The sequence below is a fragment of the Dipteris shenzhenensis genome, chromosome 20 (assembly GCF_047967505.1).
Source record: "Dipteris shenzhenensis isolate YYH24624 ecotype China chromosome 20, Dip_SZ_1.0, whole genome shotgun sequence".
Classification (NCBI taxonomy): Eukaryota; Viridiplantae; Streptophyta; class Polypodiopsida; order Gleicheniales; family Dipteridaceae; genus Dipteris; species Dipteris shenzhenensis.
Window position 1 is genome coordinate 6088785 of NC_141615.1, and position 14997 is coordinate 6103781.

A 14997-nucleotide genomic window follows, 5' to 3' on the forward strand; every position below is an offset into this window, starting at 1 on the left:
AGGTACACTCAGATTTACTAACCCCACTCACTGAGGATCTCTCTTGAGCAGTTCCGAGTCTCTTCATATAGACTTCGTATCGAGAGCAACAGAGCAGAGTGACTACCCAGGGAGAGGCGCATATGCACTTTGTGTGACATGCAAGAGGTTGAGACAGAGGAGCACTTCATCTTCAGGTGTCCTGTTTACTATGAGATTCGAGGACGTTTCAACTGCCTCTTCAAAGACAGCCATGGGATTTTGGCCCGATTCGTCTCCTACCCAGACCAGCGATGTTTGGCAGGTTTCATTCATGAGGCACTCAGACACCGCGAGAGGACACTTCGAGCACGGAGACAGGAGCAGACTTTTTCATTGGCTGATCCCTCTCAGAGCTCTATCACGGAGTTTTTCCAACCACATCACATGGACACCCACGAAATGAGGCCTCGACATGACTGTGACCCGGAGCCTGTGACCCGACAACTCAGACAAAGGGTTGACACACAAATCACACTTGGGGACATCCGCTCCATGTTTAGAGTCGGGTCCCGCCCGACGAGGGTCACATTAGACGTAGAGCTATGACCTGGAGACATGCCAGGGCTGCACCTTTGAGTAGCCGACAACACTCTATCGTCGATTTCATGCCCCCATTGCCTCATCCACCCTGATGTCTTGATGGTGATGATGATGATGATGATGATGATGATGATGATGAGATAGTCGACTACCGACATGACATGACTATGTTGTACTTAGGATTTAGTACTGATATTCTGCATTTTTTGCATTTGCATTGGTGTGGATGCTCGTTTAGTAGCTCCACCTACCACAATATACGCTTTGACCGGGATCACTCACCTACTTACTCTGTCCGTCTATACATATTTCTCGCTTATATTGACTTTATACCCCTTTTAGAGGATCGTGCTGCCCTTGTCACCCGCTCACTACACGAGGCTGCCATTCACGCTTTCCTCCACACCACCTGCTCCACCCACTCACCACCCCCTGGGAATGTACCCTCTAATAGCTGGTACGATGATGAGTGTAAGACTTTACGTTGTCGACGCAGATTCGAAACCAAAAAAAGTCTTCCGAGCGCACCCGATACGCTACGCGAGTACCGTAGACTAGTACGGAGAAAGAAACTAGACTTCACTCATCAGAACGAGGAGGAGCTACTGAACATTTTGTTTAGTACTCTAAGGAATTCTAGCGGAGATTTCTAGAAGGACGGTCCCCCTCACCACTCACTGACACTCAAATCTAGTTTGATTATGCTCGCACACTTTATGACATCCCAAATCAGCCAGTCCCTAACCTCTCACACATGCCCCGCCCCACATCCTGCACCCTCATCACTAGAGGAGAGGTAAAGGATGCCGTAATAAAACTTCATAATGGCCGAGGGAAGGATCATGAGGGGCTATGCACTGAGTTCATTGCATATGGGATTAACCTGCTAGTCCCCATCTTAGCAAAACTCTTTAATGAAGTTGTTTGTTTGGGGTTTCCACGCACCTGGACCATTAACACTATCTCACCCTCTACATTGATGAGCTTGAGACAGTGATGCAGACACAAGGGGGGTAGGTTGTTCTGTTGCAGGCACGCTGATCCAAATATTTCTCTATGCACATGACGTGGCTCTCTTGTCTTCCTCAGCAGAGGGGCTCCAGAGACACCAGGACGCACTACAATCCTTTTGTGAGTCTCATGATTTGAGGGTCAACCTGGGTAAAACTAAGGTCATGATCTTCAATACATCTTGAGTCATTATGCGCCAGAAGCAGTTCACATTTGAGGGGTCACCTATCGAGATAGTTTCATCATACCCTTATCTTGGGTTTATCTTTTCCGGATCCAACTTCACTATGAGACCCGCGATGCAGGCACGCTTGAGCATAGGGTATCCTTCATTGGCCAGACTAGAGAGGTAGTGCTTCCGCTCGCACTTTCAGGATCCACGCACCAAGGGGTTGCTTTTTGACTCCTTGGTTCGCCCAACGGGGATGTACGGCAGCCCATGTTGGCGGCCAGACTTGTCGGATACAAAGTGGGCCCGTGTGGAGCAGCTACAGGTTCTCATGTTATCACGGATGATTCGTGGTAAGCCATCCACTCCTTCCCAGATCATTCACGCTGAGGAATTTGGGTCACCCCCTTTACAGCTAGATGTTGCATTTCAGGTCATCATGTATCTGTACCAAGTCAAGGAATATGGGGATTACACCTCTGGGCGTAGCATGCTACCATGGATAGCTCTATCCTCTTCTATGGCACTTGCAGCACAAGGGGACCAATGTTGCTGGTATGCACGTACAGAGTGATGGTTTGAGTGACTGGGGCTCCACATGGATAGACTACCTCCCTTCCAATACAGCATGGATGCTCCGTTTTCTCCCCTCCTATCACACGAGGTCAACCAGGTTATCCGTGAGAATCTATTACAGCTACACAACATTTCGGACCTGGTTGGGACCGAGTGAACTCCCAGTGAATCTTAGCTTCTACAGAGATCACTCCTTACATATCACAGCGGAGGGTTTCATTGACCCACCAAGATACACGCAGATTCACCTACCCCACTCGCTGAGGATCTCTCTTGGGCAGTTCCGAGTCTCTTCACACAGACTTTGCATTGAGAGCGGCAGAGCAGAGTGACTACCCAAGGAGAGGCGCATATGCACACTGTGTGACATGCAGGAGGTTGAGACAGAAGAGCATTTCATCTTCAGGTGTCCTGTTTACTTTGAGATGCGAGGGCGTTTCTACTGCCTCTTCAGAGATAGCTATGGGATTTTGGCCCGTTTTCCCTCTTACCCAGACCAACGGTGTTTGGCAGGTTTCATTCATGAGGTACTTAGACACCGCGAGAGGATACTCCGAGCACGGAGACAGGAGCAGACTTCTTCCTCGGCTGATCCCTCTCAGAGCTCTATCACGGAGTTCTTTCAGCCAAATCACATGGACCCCCACGAGACAAGGCCTCGACGTGACCGTGACCCGGAGCCTGGACCCCACAGCTCAGACAGAGGACAGATCACACTTGGGGACATCCCTTCCTTGTTTAGATTCGGAGCCCGACCGACGGGGGTCACAATAGCCCTGGTTAGACGCAGAGCTACAACCAGGAGACATGCCTCGACTGCACCTTTGAATGGCCAACAGCACTCAATTGCCGACTTCATGCCTCCACTGCCTCATCCATCCTAATGTCCTGTTGATGTTGATGATGATGATGATGATGTTCATGATGATGTTGAGATTGATATATAGTCGACCATCGACATGACTATGTTGTACTTAGGACTTAGTATTGCCATTCTGCATTTTTTGCATTTTGCATTGGTATGGATGTTCGTTTAGTAGCTCCACTACCACAGCTCGTTTTATCAAGATTTTCACAGTCTCATAGACCCATCGGTCTTCCGAAGACTTTAATAAACTCTCTCTCTCTCTCTCTCTCTCTCTCTCTCTCTCTCTCTCTCTCATTCATATACATGTACATGTACATGTGTAAGCGTGTGTAAGCGCCCACACACACATACACATCCCCCATCCATTAGAAGCTTTTTTACAATACAAGGATTCAACAGTCTGTGAAGCACTTAAAATAAAACTGTTGGCCGTACAACTTGCCCCTCTGGATCCTAACTCATTGCCTAGGGTACTGCAAACGCCGGTGCCAAGAGCCACTGTGAAGGATTACACAACCAAAAGATATGTCAATCCATGAGTATATGCATGCCATGTGCCTTGCAGAAGAACTCTCGCCTTTTGGTAGCCCTCTGAGCGTTGCTCTCTGATGATTCGGAATGTCATGCCAAATATTGACAAGGTATAAGCCATAGGTCGAGTCTACTAGCCCCCATCACAAGAATGCATCGCGCTACTTAGATTCCAAACTAAGAGGCAACCAACCATCTCCCGAATATTGTCCTTTGGCGAAAGGTCCAAGGGCCAACAAACTGCAAGGGAGGTATTCTGGATATCTTGGCTGATAACCTACTTCAAATATATCAGATAGGCCAAGGAGATCATCTCTATGGAGGAAGCACGCCACCCCTCTAACAAAAACATCAACAACCCCAAGTGAAAGCCCAACAAAACCTCTGCAACAACCCCAAGTGAAAACCCAACAAAACCTCCGCAACATGGCAACAATCTACTACAAAATCTAGGCCGAAGGACAACTCTTTAGGCAATGGGCGATCGTCTCCATGTCTCCTGCCTTGCCTCATTTGCTCCAACCACAAGCCAATGGGTAGACCTTCATGGACTACTAGCCAGAAGTAGAAAACTCTCCTTGGGTCTATAGGCAAAACCAACACGAAAATTTTGTAATAACCTCAACGAGCACCTAGCAATATCGCTTATGTGACTCATGAGGGGCTCCATGATGAGGCATCAAGCTATAATCATCTACCAATATGGGTGGTGTATGCCATTACCCCACAATGCCAAGTTGGTGTGCGTGTAATTAATATACGACATTCGGATGCAAAATCAAGAGATGCTACCCTATCTCCTTTCTACACTAGGGGCTGGTTCGAATGAGGCCAATGGAGAGATGCCTGCACACCCACATCAAGCTCGTCATCAACACTGACACCTTCCCTAGGCCTCTGTGAAGATTCAATGGTGTGATATCTAGTCCCCCTGTGCGAGTGGAAGCCCCTACTAGAGCAAGATCTTCTAGGGCTTTGAGGGGTAATCACTCTCATGATGAGCTTGCCACAAAAGGGTATTTGCAGACGATAGTGTATAATATATGCTCAGATGCATGCACTTTCGAACAAATGAGCATCCATTTAATATTTAGCCTTCACAATGAGTTTCTATTAGATCTCCCAAGGTAAATGGGCAGGCTAGCATTTTAAGCATACGGTTAATGTGAAAGGGTCCGCATCCCTTCATCCAACCTACAACTCCTTAAATTTCTTTCTCAACTTTATGTGCAAACTATCATGCAAGCATAAAAATTTATGATTATATCTCCTCGTGGATGACAACAGAGATCTCATGCATAAGCAGCTGCAGGTCCTCAAACGTCTTCTGATGATAAAAGAGAAGTTGAATCCTGCGACCCGAAAGTTTTGCCCACACCTGGCAAGCTCTAGAGTCTAGATAGTGGATGGCAAGGTATGTTCTCCATACAGGTCATATTCGAAGGGAATTATCCCGAAACCAGATCTAGGTTCACAACAAACTACACAAAAGACCAAGGAAGCTACTTACAGTGAGATCCAGCATCAGGCTGAATTGTGCAGTGTAAAGATTGTACAGAGGGATCTCAACGGTCTTTCACATGCTTAGAAATTTTATTCACTCTCTAAGGTGTGCATTCCAATACATGGTTAGTTGTGCTTTGCTCAAAATGCTGTGAAGGTCCATCCAGTACTAAACAAAGGTGCTGCATCAGAAGAAAGTACCAAGAACCAGCAGGCATGGCAAGAAAGTCTTTCCCATGCATCATAAGGAGGTAGTACGTAGCTTGCTGTCCACCTTCCAGCAGCCCCTGGAATGGCTGTTGTCCTTGGTCATCCTCCAAAAGCCATGGCTTTCCCTTGTATTTTTCCTGATTTCAGTCACCCCCCAATAAAACATGGGCTTTTAAAAACATGTGTCCAGTAACAATACTCTGGTTTAAAGAAACAAAATCGAAATCAAAGCACATGCCTACAAAGATTTTAAGAGAACAAAAAGTGACAGTATCTGCCATGCACTTTTGTGTTGCAATTCTTGAGAAGTCTTGACTTCATCTTCAGCTTGTAACATATGTCTTAGAGGACCTAAGGGACAACATGAGTAAAACATACAAGGCAAGATATGTAAAGACCTTTATAAGAAAACACACCAATATAGAAAGTCTGGGCTACTTACAATTAGTCTTGGCTCCACTCATTTTGACAAGATTATGACACAAATAAACATCCACCAAACCATGGCACAAGGAGGTAACTGAAACGATGCAGACTTGAATTCCAAATTGCCCTCTTTAAGTTCCAAAGTGTGCTTTTTAAAACAAAGGTCCTCCTGCCCTTACATAGATGTGCTTTTCAGACTCGGTGGCACAGGAAAATATTAACAATTTTTAAAAAAAACAATCAAACATAAACAAAAAGAAACTCATTCAAACAAACAAAGGCCAACAAAAGATAGTATGTATCTTACAAATAACTATCAAATTGCTGTCTCGGTTTGAAAGACTAGGAGTATATTGATGAAGGTTCAAACCAGTGACTAGGTTGTGGACAGCATGGTCTTGTTAGAATTATTATTATATTCTAGCAGTGACCAATGTAATGTAATAAGTAGGTTAGGGGCACTTTTCCCTCATTTGAGGTTTTTCCCCCTAACCACAGTTAGTTCACTAACTACGGTTAGTGAAGGATAAGGTTTTGTCACTTAGACAAAACCTTTCCCTTTTGTTGTACTTCTTCACTTCATCTATTGCAACGTTACGTTCAGCTCTCTTGCTCTCTCACACTCTTTCTCTAACATTTGGTATCAGAGCAGCAAGACCCTACTCCTAGCTCAACAGCTCACTGCTCTTTGCTCAACACCCGACGTACAGTCCATACGACCTGCAAGTACCATCGCTGCTCTTCCGTACAGTTCGTACCTTTTGCTTGTAGTTCGTCCGTACAGCCATACAGCAGCCCACGCTGCTGTCCGTACGCCCATACTAGCGACGAAGCTCCAGCCATACAGCCTGTCGTACATCAGCCCGTGAACAGCCGTACAACGTCCGTACGCTGTACGGATTTCGAGTTTGCCGTACAGCCACACGTGCAGTCCGTACCTACCATCCGTACAACACATGCGCTGACTGGCCGTACAGAGCTGCGTCAGCCAGCTGTACAGAGCTGCGTCAGTCAACCGTACGTCCGTACACCTCCAGCCGTACAAAGCCGTACAGTCCTGTGTCAATCAATCGTACGTCTGTACACCTCCAGCAGCAATAGCAGCCATACATCCATTCAGCACCAGCTGTACTTCCGTACAACAGCAGCCCGTTCAATTATCTGCTGTACAATTATTTTGTTTCGGAGCAGATTTTCTTAGCAAACATTTACAATTGGTTGTTTGGCATAACTTTTTGTGCATTTGAGCCATTGTTTGGCTGTAAAATTTGGGGCTTTTGCAATTGGATTGCAATTTTGTAGAAGAAGAGCAATTTGGGAGCTTTGCAGGCTTTTTGGACTCAATTTGAGTTACATTTGAGCACATTGGCAATAGAATTTACTCCTTTTGCATATAAATTCCAAAATGGGGCTTTCAATCAACTTGCCCCTTTTGATTTGCGATTTCTTGCAGAAATTTGGGGTTTTTTCTTTATACAGCAATTTCTTGCATTTTTGGGGCTTTCAGGCAATTTGCCCTCTTTTGGATGCAATTTCCCTGAAAAAATTGGGGCTTTTGGCATTCGGATGCAATTTGGCAGTGTAAAAGCATTTTGGGACTGTTGCAGCCAATTTTGGACTCATTTTGAGTGACATTGCAGACATTGCCAAATTCTGCAGTGTTTTTTGGAAGTTTTTGAGAGCATTTGCAGGACAAATTGAAGTGCATTCTGAGCCTTTCACAAGCTGTGACAGTATTTGTCACTATGGGCAGATTTTTCTTTGCAGATTTTACTTGTGCATTTTATATCCCAGGAAGGGATTTCACTTGGTCAGTCTGCTGTATTTTTTGATATTATCTGGTATAAATGGCTCAAAACAACTCCAATGAGGTGTTCGGGGTTCTCACACAGGAGGATAAGTTGGATGCCACCAACTACTCCATGTGGAGTTTCATGGTTCGCAATATCTTGGTTGGCAGACATCTTTGGGATTATGTCACTAGAGATGAAGAAAGACCAGATACAACGCCTATACCTGTCACTCCTACTGCTAGAGGCAGGCGAAGAGGTGCAAATACAGCACAGGTGATTGGAGCAGCCGCTCCAGGAGTTTCCACAGCAGAGCAGAAAAGATGGGACTCTAGAGATGCACAAGCTCTTTCAGTAATTTCTCTTTCTGTCAAGAGGTTCATTATACCTCATATTCGGTCATGCAAGACATCTATGGCAGCTTGGGAGATACTTGAAAGTATGTTTGCAGCAAGAAATGATGCCAAGGTTTCCTTTCTGAAGCGAGAACTTTCTCATACAAATATGAAAGAGGGTGATTCCATAAATTCTCACCTCACAAAGCTTCAGGACCTCAGGCAACAATTGATGAATATTGATGAAGTCATTCTCGATTCAGAGATGATCACCACCACTCTGAACTCTCTTCCTGAGTCCTATCTCGGTTTCCACACCTCGCTGAATCTATCATTGAGGGGAGGCAACAATCCTCTCTCCTTTCACGAGTTGGTAGGACTTCTATTGCAGGAGGAACAAACACGCAGAAATATGGCAACCCGGGATGGCGAGCATGCTATGCTCTCCCAATTCAAACCCAAGGGTAAAGGGCAGCATAAGCCACATGCCAATCAGTCCACACATCGGCATAAAGCTGATTCTGGACAGCCTTCTTATAAGGCACAGGGTGATACAAATAAGCAGAAGAGAAAGGGCATCTGTCATTATTGCAAGAAGCCAGGTCATTATATTAGAGAGTGCAAGAAGCGCATAGCCAAAGAGAAGAAAAGGGATTCCGGTATGGCTGTGTCAGATGCATCAGTTCCACATTCTCATGATGGATGAGATGTTGCAGCAAACTTGGTTGAACAGCACTATGCCTTTTTGTCTTTCACTTCCGATTCTGCAATGGGTAGTTCAGATACTACAGCCACTAATGATGATGATCTATATGCATTGTTATGTCTCAGTCCAAGTATGTTCAAAAACTCTTGGACAGATTCAACATGCATGATTGCAAGCCTATGTCCACTCCCATGGAGCCGGGGCTGAAGCTTACAATGCATGATGCGGGTGAATCAATTGATGTCACACTCTATAGTCAGGCTGTTGGATGCCTCATTTATCTCTGCAATACACGACCTGATATTCAGTTTTCACTTTCTCAGGTGAGCAGGTATATGCACAGCCCAAAGATTATGCATTGGCAAGCCGTAAAACGCATCTTCCGTTACTTGCAAGGTACAAAGTCTTTTGGCTTGATGTTTCCCCGGGGGGGTGACTTGCAGAGGCATGCTTACACTGACTCAGATTGGGCTGGAGACTATGATACTAGGCAGTCCACCAGTGGGAATTGTTTCTTTCTAGGACATGCTTGCATTTCTTGGTTGAGCAAGAAACAATCTACAGTGGCTACCTCCTCATGTGAAGCTGAGTACAGGGCAGCTTTCACAGCGACAGTTGAATGTGTTTGGCTACGTCGTTTGTTTGCTGATCTTCATCTTTCATTGGAGGGTCCTTCTCCGATTCTCACTAATAGTCAAAGTGCTATAGCAGTGGCAAAGAATCATGTGTTTCATGCTCGCAGGAAGCACATTGAGGTTCACTATCACTATGTCAGAGAGAAGTTGCATGCACGAGAGATCAGTATGATCTATGTGTCAACACATGACAAGGTTGCAGACATCTTCACCAAAGCACTTCCACGTGAAAAGTTTGAGGCATTTCGCAGTGCCCTGAACTAATCTCCTTTTGGTGATTGATCATTTCCTTGTACATACATTGGCACTGCTGGGGGGTGTTAGAATTATTATTATATTCTAGTAGTGACCAATGTAATGTAATAAGTAGGTTAGGGACACTTTTCCCTCATTTGAGGTTTTTCCCCCTAACCACAGTTAGTTCACTAACTACGGTTAGTGAAGGATAAGGGTTTGTCACTTAGACAAAACCTTTCCCTTTTGTTGTACTTCTTCACTTCATCTATTGCAACGTTACGTTCAGCTCTCTTGCTCTCTCACACTCTTTCTCTAACAGGTCTAGCCCTAGACAAGCTCAGACTGAATGTATGCAGAAATCAATGAAAATGATCATTCATGCCAAACAAATCTGTAGTCACATGGTGAAAATAGATTGCATACTGCAGTGCCTAGAGATTGAACAGCTCTTGGATTCTATGACACTTTTCCGACAGACAAATTTGGGCGTGAAGGTTACTGCATGTTTGCAAAAAGGGTTCAGTATCGTCTATGAACTTGACTATTACAGCTATCAATATATATACATAGGAGTTCCAGGACATCCAATGAATACATTTGAATATGTATAATACGAGTCGTTTATAAATCTCGCTCCTATTGAAATATGCTGTATCACACATATTGTTTAGCTAATAATATTATATTGTAAAGCTATACTCAGGCTCTTCAAGCAGAACAGCACCAGAAAGAAAACATTGGGAGGAATGAACAATGCCAAGTTTGTTAATTGGGTATATATAAGTCTCATAATTTTGATGAGGGAATCTCTCATCTAGTTTGACAAAATTTGGAAAAAAAAGCTCAAACATGACAGGTTAGGACAGATACCCGCAATGCCTCTGTCAATTGACGGCCTTGAAGGCCCTCACGATGCATGCTCCATTTTGTGTCAGGGCTCTTCTTTTTTGAAAAAGATGGCAGACCTTGCAAGAACCTAGAAACAAAATACTGCTTGTTGAGAGGGTGAGCTTTCACATTATACTCCTGCACACATTCAATTCAACAATTCACCTTGTCATGGCACACCAGCCATCATAAGTTCTGTAAACATTTCAGCACACTCCCAGACTTCAATTACCATGTTCAAGCAAAGCTATCTTTACAAAACTAGAACTAAAATGGTGGTAATGGCAGGTATTTCGTGTATGCATACATACGTACATAGATAGATAGATAAAGGTGGAATCAGAACCAAATACCTCTGAAGATCATGGCAACACAGCGCAAGTCCTGACGCAAGCATAGAACGGAGTCAATATACATTCACATAGTTGCGCAGACAAACGCAGACTGAAGGTGACAGGGTGGGTGGTCAAGGATCCTAAACCTTTACCAATTTGGGTGGTACTCAAAAGAAACGCCTGGAGCTCTTGCTGCGAAATAGTGACATCCAGCCAATCCAAAAGGCACATGAAGACATGCGAACAATGTGGGATAAGGCACCCAACACCTCCAAGCCAGCATCCTACACAAGCGATCTCCAGTCCTTAACACAAGGAATCCTTGAGAGCCCGCTGGTGGAGGAGCTCATCTCCTGCAACAAGATAACAACCCATAGGGGGGAGAAGGCCCTCTACCACACTCGCAATGGCCAGAGGACAGAAAGCAGAAGGCTTCAGTGCCACCCGAGAGAAACAAAGCAGATGAAGCTCCCACAAGAGCTAAAATTGCCCCTTTAACCTTTGTGCATGGCTCAACAAGCACCTTCCCATCACCACCTGGCCCATCTAATCCCACTGTGAGTTTTCTGGAGATCAGGGAGATGCAGGATTGAAGCGACACACAAGACTCAACCAGGATGAACCTGCTCATCAAGATTATCTATTATGTGACTGGGGTTAGAAAAGAATACTTGGTTTTTCTGTTTGAGAAGCCTGAAACGACAAGGGGAGCAGACAACCTAACCAGCGGAATAGGATTCTCTTTCAGACACAAAATGTCTATGGACAGATGAAGCTACTGCAGATGCTGGGATACACTGGCCCTCCCGCCAGCAGACAATATGCAGAAGGATTTGGATGTCAAAATGTCAGATCAGTTTGAAAAGGAATTGGAGCAACTTCACAGTGTCAGGTTGGGGAGGAAGAACCCACAGAACAACCTCTAGAAATTGTACAGGCCTCAGCTAATGATAACAATGCGCTATCTCAACAAGCTGAAGTTTTGCACACAAGTACATAAATATTTTAATCCTTAACCTCAACGTTCGAGGGCTCACATATGACTAAATCCCTGGCAGATGGACCTGACAGTTTGTCACCACTCATTACTTCTTTTCAAGAGGTTAAGATAGTGGGTGATGAGCTCAACAAGAGACTAAAGTCTAAGAATAATAGATAGGAGCCTGGAGAAGGATCTAATATCTTACAGATCATGATCAAATAGACAAGACAAAGTAGTTGGAATCCTAAACCATGCTAACTCAATGGGTTGCTCTCAATCTGAAGCTTCTCATGGGCAGAATTGACTTTGTTTCAATCTATGCTCCTAATTCACTCGTACAAAGGAAAGCGGTTGCCCTGGAGCACCGCTGACTTAATGGTAGAAGATGACTTCAAAATAGTAGAAACTTCAGAGACAGATGGATGGGCGAGGGTTCAATGAGTAGAGGATTAGATCTTGTGGTTGGGATGCTAAGGAGAGATCATACTCAGTAATGTCAATGCAACGAAAGTGTTTACTTGGTTTATGCATTTCTATGCACTATAGATTTCTATGAATCCGGATCTGCCAGCGCCCACCTTATCAGACACCTGCAGGATTTGGGTTATAATTAGAAGATCATCTTGTGAGAGTTTGGGGGGGGAGAGAGAGTGAGCTTGAGAGCTGAAAGCTTAACAGCTGAGTTGCAATAGAAGAGTGTAAAAGAGTACAACTGAAAGAGTTAGAGATAAGGTTTTGTCCTAGTGACAAAACCTTAGTAGTCACTAACCATAGTTAGTGAGCTAACTGCGGTTAGGGGGAAAAACCTCTTAAAGAGGGAAAAGTGCCCCTAACTAGCTTATTAAATTACATTGGTCACTGCTGAATTATATCTATAATTCTAACGCCCCCCTGCAGTGCCAATGTCATGTACAAGGCTGATCAATCACCAAACCGATATAAGTTCAGGGCACTGCGAAATGCCTCAAACTTTTCACGTGGTAGTGCTTTGGTGAAAATATCTGCAACGTTGTCATGTGTGGACACAAAGATCATACTGATCTCTCCTGCATGCAACTTCTCTCTGACGTAGTGATAGTGAACCTCAATGTGCTTCGTGCGAGCATGAAACACTGGATTCTTTGCCACTGCAATGGCACTCTGACTATCAGTGAGAATTGGAGAAGGACCCTCCAAAGACAGATGAAGATCAGCAAATAGACGTCGCAGCCAGACACATTCAACTGTTACTGTGAAAGCTGCCCTATACTCAGCTTCACATGATGAGGTAGCCACTGTAGATTGTTTCTTGCTCAGCCAGGAAATGCAAGATTTACCCAAAAAGAAACAATTGCCAATAGTGGACTGCCTAGTGTCATAATCACCAACCTAATCTAAATCATTGTCGGCATGCATTTGCAAGTCACCCCCCCTAGGAAATAACAAGCCAAAAGACTTCGTGCCGTGCAAATAACGGAAGATGTGCTTAACTGCCTGCCAATGCATAGTTTTTGGGCTGTGCATATACCTGCTCACCTGAGATACTGCAAACTGAATATCAGGTCTAGTGTTGCAGAGATATATGAGGCATCCAACAGCCTGACTGTAAGATGTGGCATCAACTGATTCTCCTGCATCATGCCTTGTGAGTTTCAGCCCCGGCTCCATGGGAGTGGCTATGGGCTTACAATCATGCATGTTAAATCTGTCCAAGAGTTTCTGCACATACTTGGACTGAGACATAACAGTGCCACGTCTCTCTTGAGAGAACTGGATCCCCAAATAAAAGTGAAGCAGTCCCAAATCTGACATGTCGAAGGTGGTCTGCAAATAAGCTTTGAAATCTACAATTTTATCTTCATTGGACCCTGTGAGCAGTAAGTCATCGACATAAAGAAGGATCACTAAAATTTCGCCCCCATCCATCTTGATGTAGAGGGTGCTCTCAGTACGACTATTGTGCAACCCCTTGCTGGTCAAAAAGGCATGAATCTTGGCATACCATGCACGAGGGGCCTGTTTCAGCCCATACAAAGCTTTGTTTAGCTTGCATACCTGAAGTGCATTTGCTGTAATTTCAAAGCCTGGAGGTTGTTTGACATACACCTTTCCAGCAAGTCTCCATTTAAGAAGGCTGTTTTTATGTCCAACTGATGAACATTCCACTCAAAATGTGCAGCCATTGCAATAACAGATCGGATTGTGGTCATCCGGGATGTAGGAGCAAATGTCTCCTCATAATCTATGCCCTTTTTCTGAGCATAGCCTTTAGCAACCAGCCTTGCCTTGTATCTGTCAATGGAGGCATCTGGCTTCCGTTTAACCTTGAAAACCCATCGTGTGCCAATGGCATGTTTACCTGGTGGCAAATCTACAACATCACAACATCCCAAGTCTGATTTTTTTCAATGGACTGCAACTCATCGTGCATGGCATTCATCCAATGCACATTGTTCTTTGCTTCTTCGAATGTTGCAGGTTCTTCCTCATCAAGAAGAGTACCTGCATATGCTGATTCCACTGAATTAGCACCTTCCATGTGCCTTGCTGCACTGTGAGTCCTGCCAGGTAATGGAGCATCAATCTTACTCTCCCTGAGAGTCTGTAACAGCCAGTTTGGGACTGTTTTTTTTTTTTTCATGAAAAAGACCTCTATTAAGTAAGAACAAAAACCCGCGAGAGCAAGCTCAAAGCGGAATACATCATGAAATCATGAGGATAATAAAAAACCCCTCAGAGTGAGGTGGAAAGAAGCCAAGGCTGAGGCTGAAAGTGCCATCTCAACCCTGTAGTAGATTCACAGAAGAAAGGAGAATCCTTCCATTCCCTGAAGAAAGAAGCCCTCCTAGCTGAGGCTGCACGGGAGTCCCCCTGCATACCCGTCCATACGGCCATCAGAGTGTGTACGATGTCTGTCCAGATACTAGCCAGTGTGTGCGAGGGATGAACCTGAGTACCCTCCATAGCCTCTGTGCATCTGGCTCTCCAGATATGCCAGGCTGCTATGCTCGCTATAATCTCCCAAGAAGTATCCACAGAGGCATGTACAGCTGTAAAAGGACGGTGTGGAACCACATCCAATGAGTAGAACTCAACCCGATGACGTCGAACCGAAATGGCCCGAGAGGAGTCAAGTCCCTCATAGAAAACCTGAGGTCCTGTAAGAGAAAGCCAAGCCACCGAGCCCCAAGTCATAAAAAGTGGGGAATGGGCAAAGTGACTGAAGATCCTGGCTATCCCCATCCAAATCAATCT

At 44.8% G+C, this 14997-nt stretch overlaps 1 protein-coding gene across 1 annotated transcript in view; it reads right to left on the reverse strand.

Moving 5' to 3' along the window:
* The window catches only part of RAP74 (transcription initiation factor IIF subunit alpha RAP74), a 131621-nt gene that overhangs the window by 83175 nt on the left and 33449 nt on the right, over positions 1 to 14997 (reverse strand). The window contains exons 2-3 of the mRNA XM_087391654.1: positions 10429 to 10584; positions 5421 to 5566 (exon numbers count right to left, since the gene is read on the reverse strand). Of these exons, the coding sequence (XP_087247780.1) occupies positions 5421 to 5566; positions 10429 to 10584 (302 nt within the window). The remainder of the gene's footprint in view (positions 1 to 5420; positions 5567 to 10428; positions 10585 to 14997) is intronic.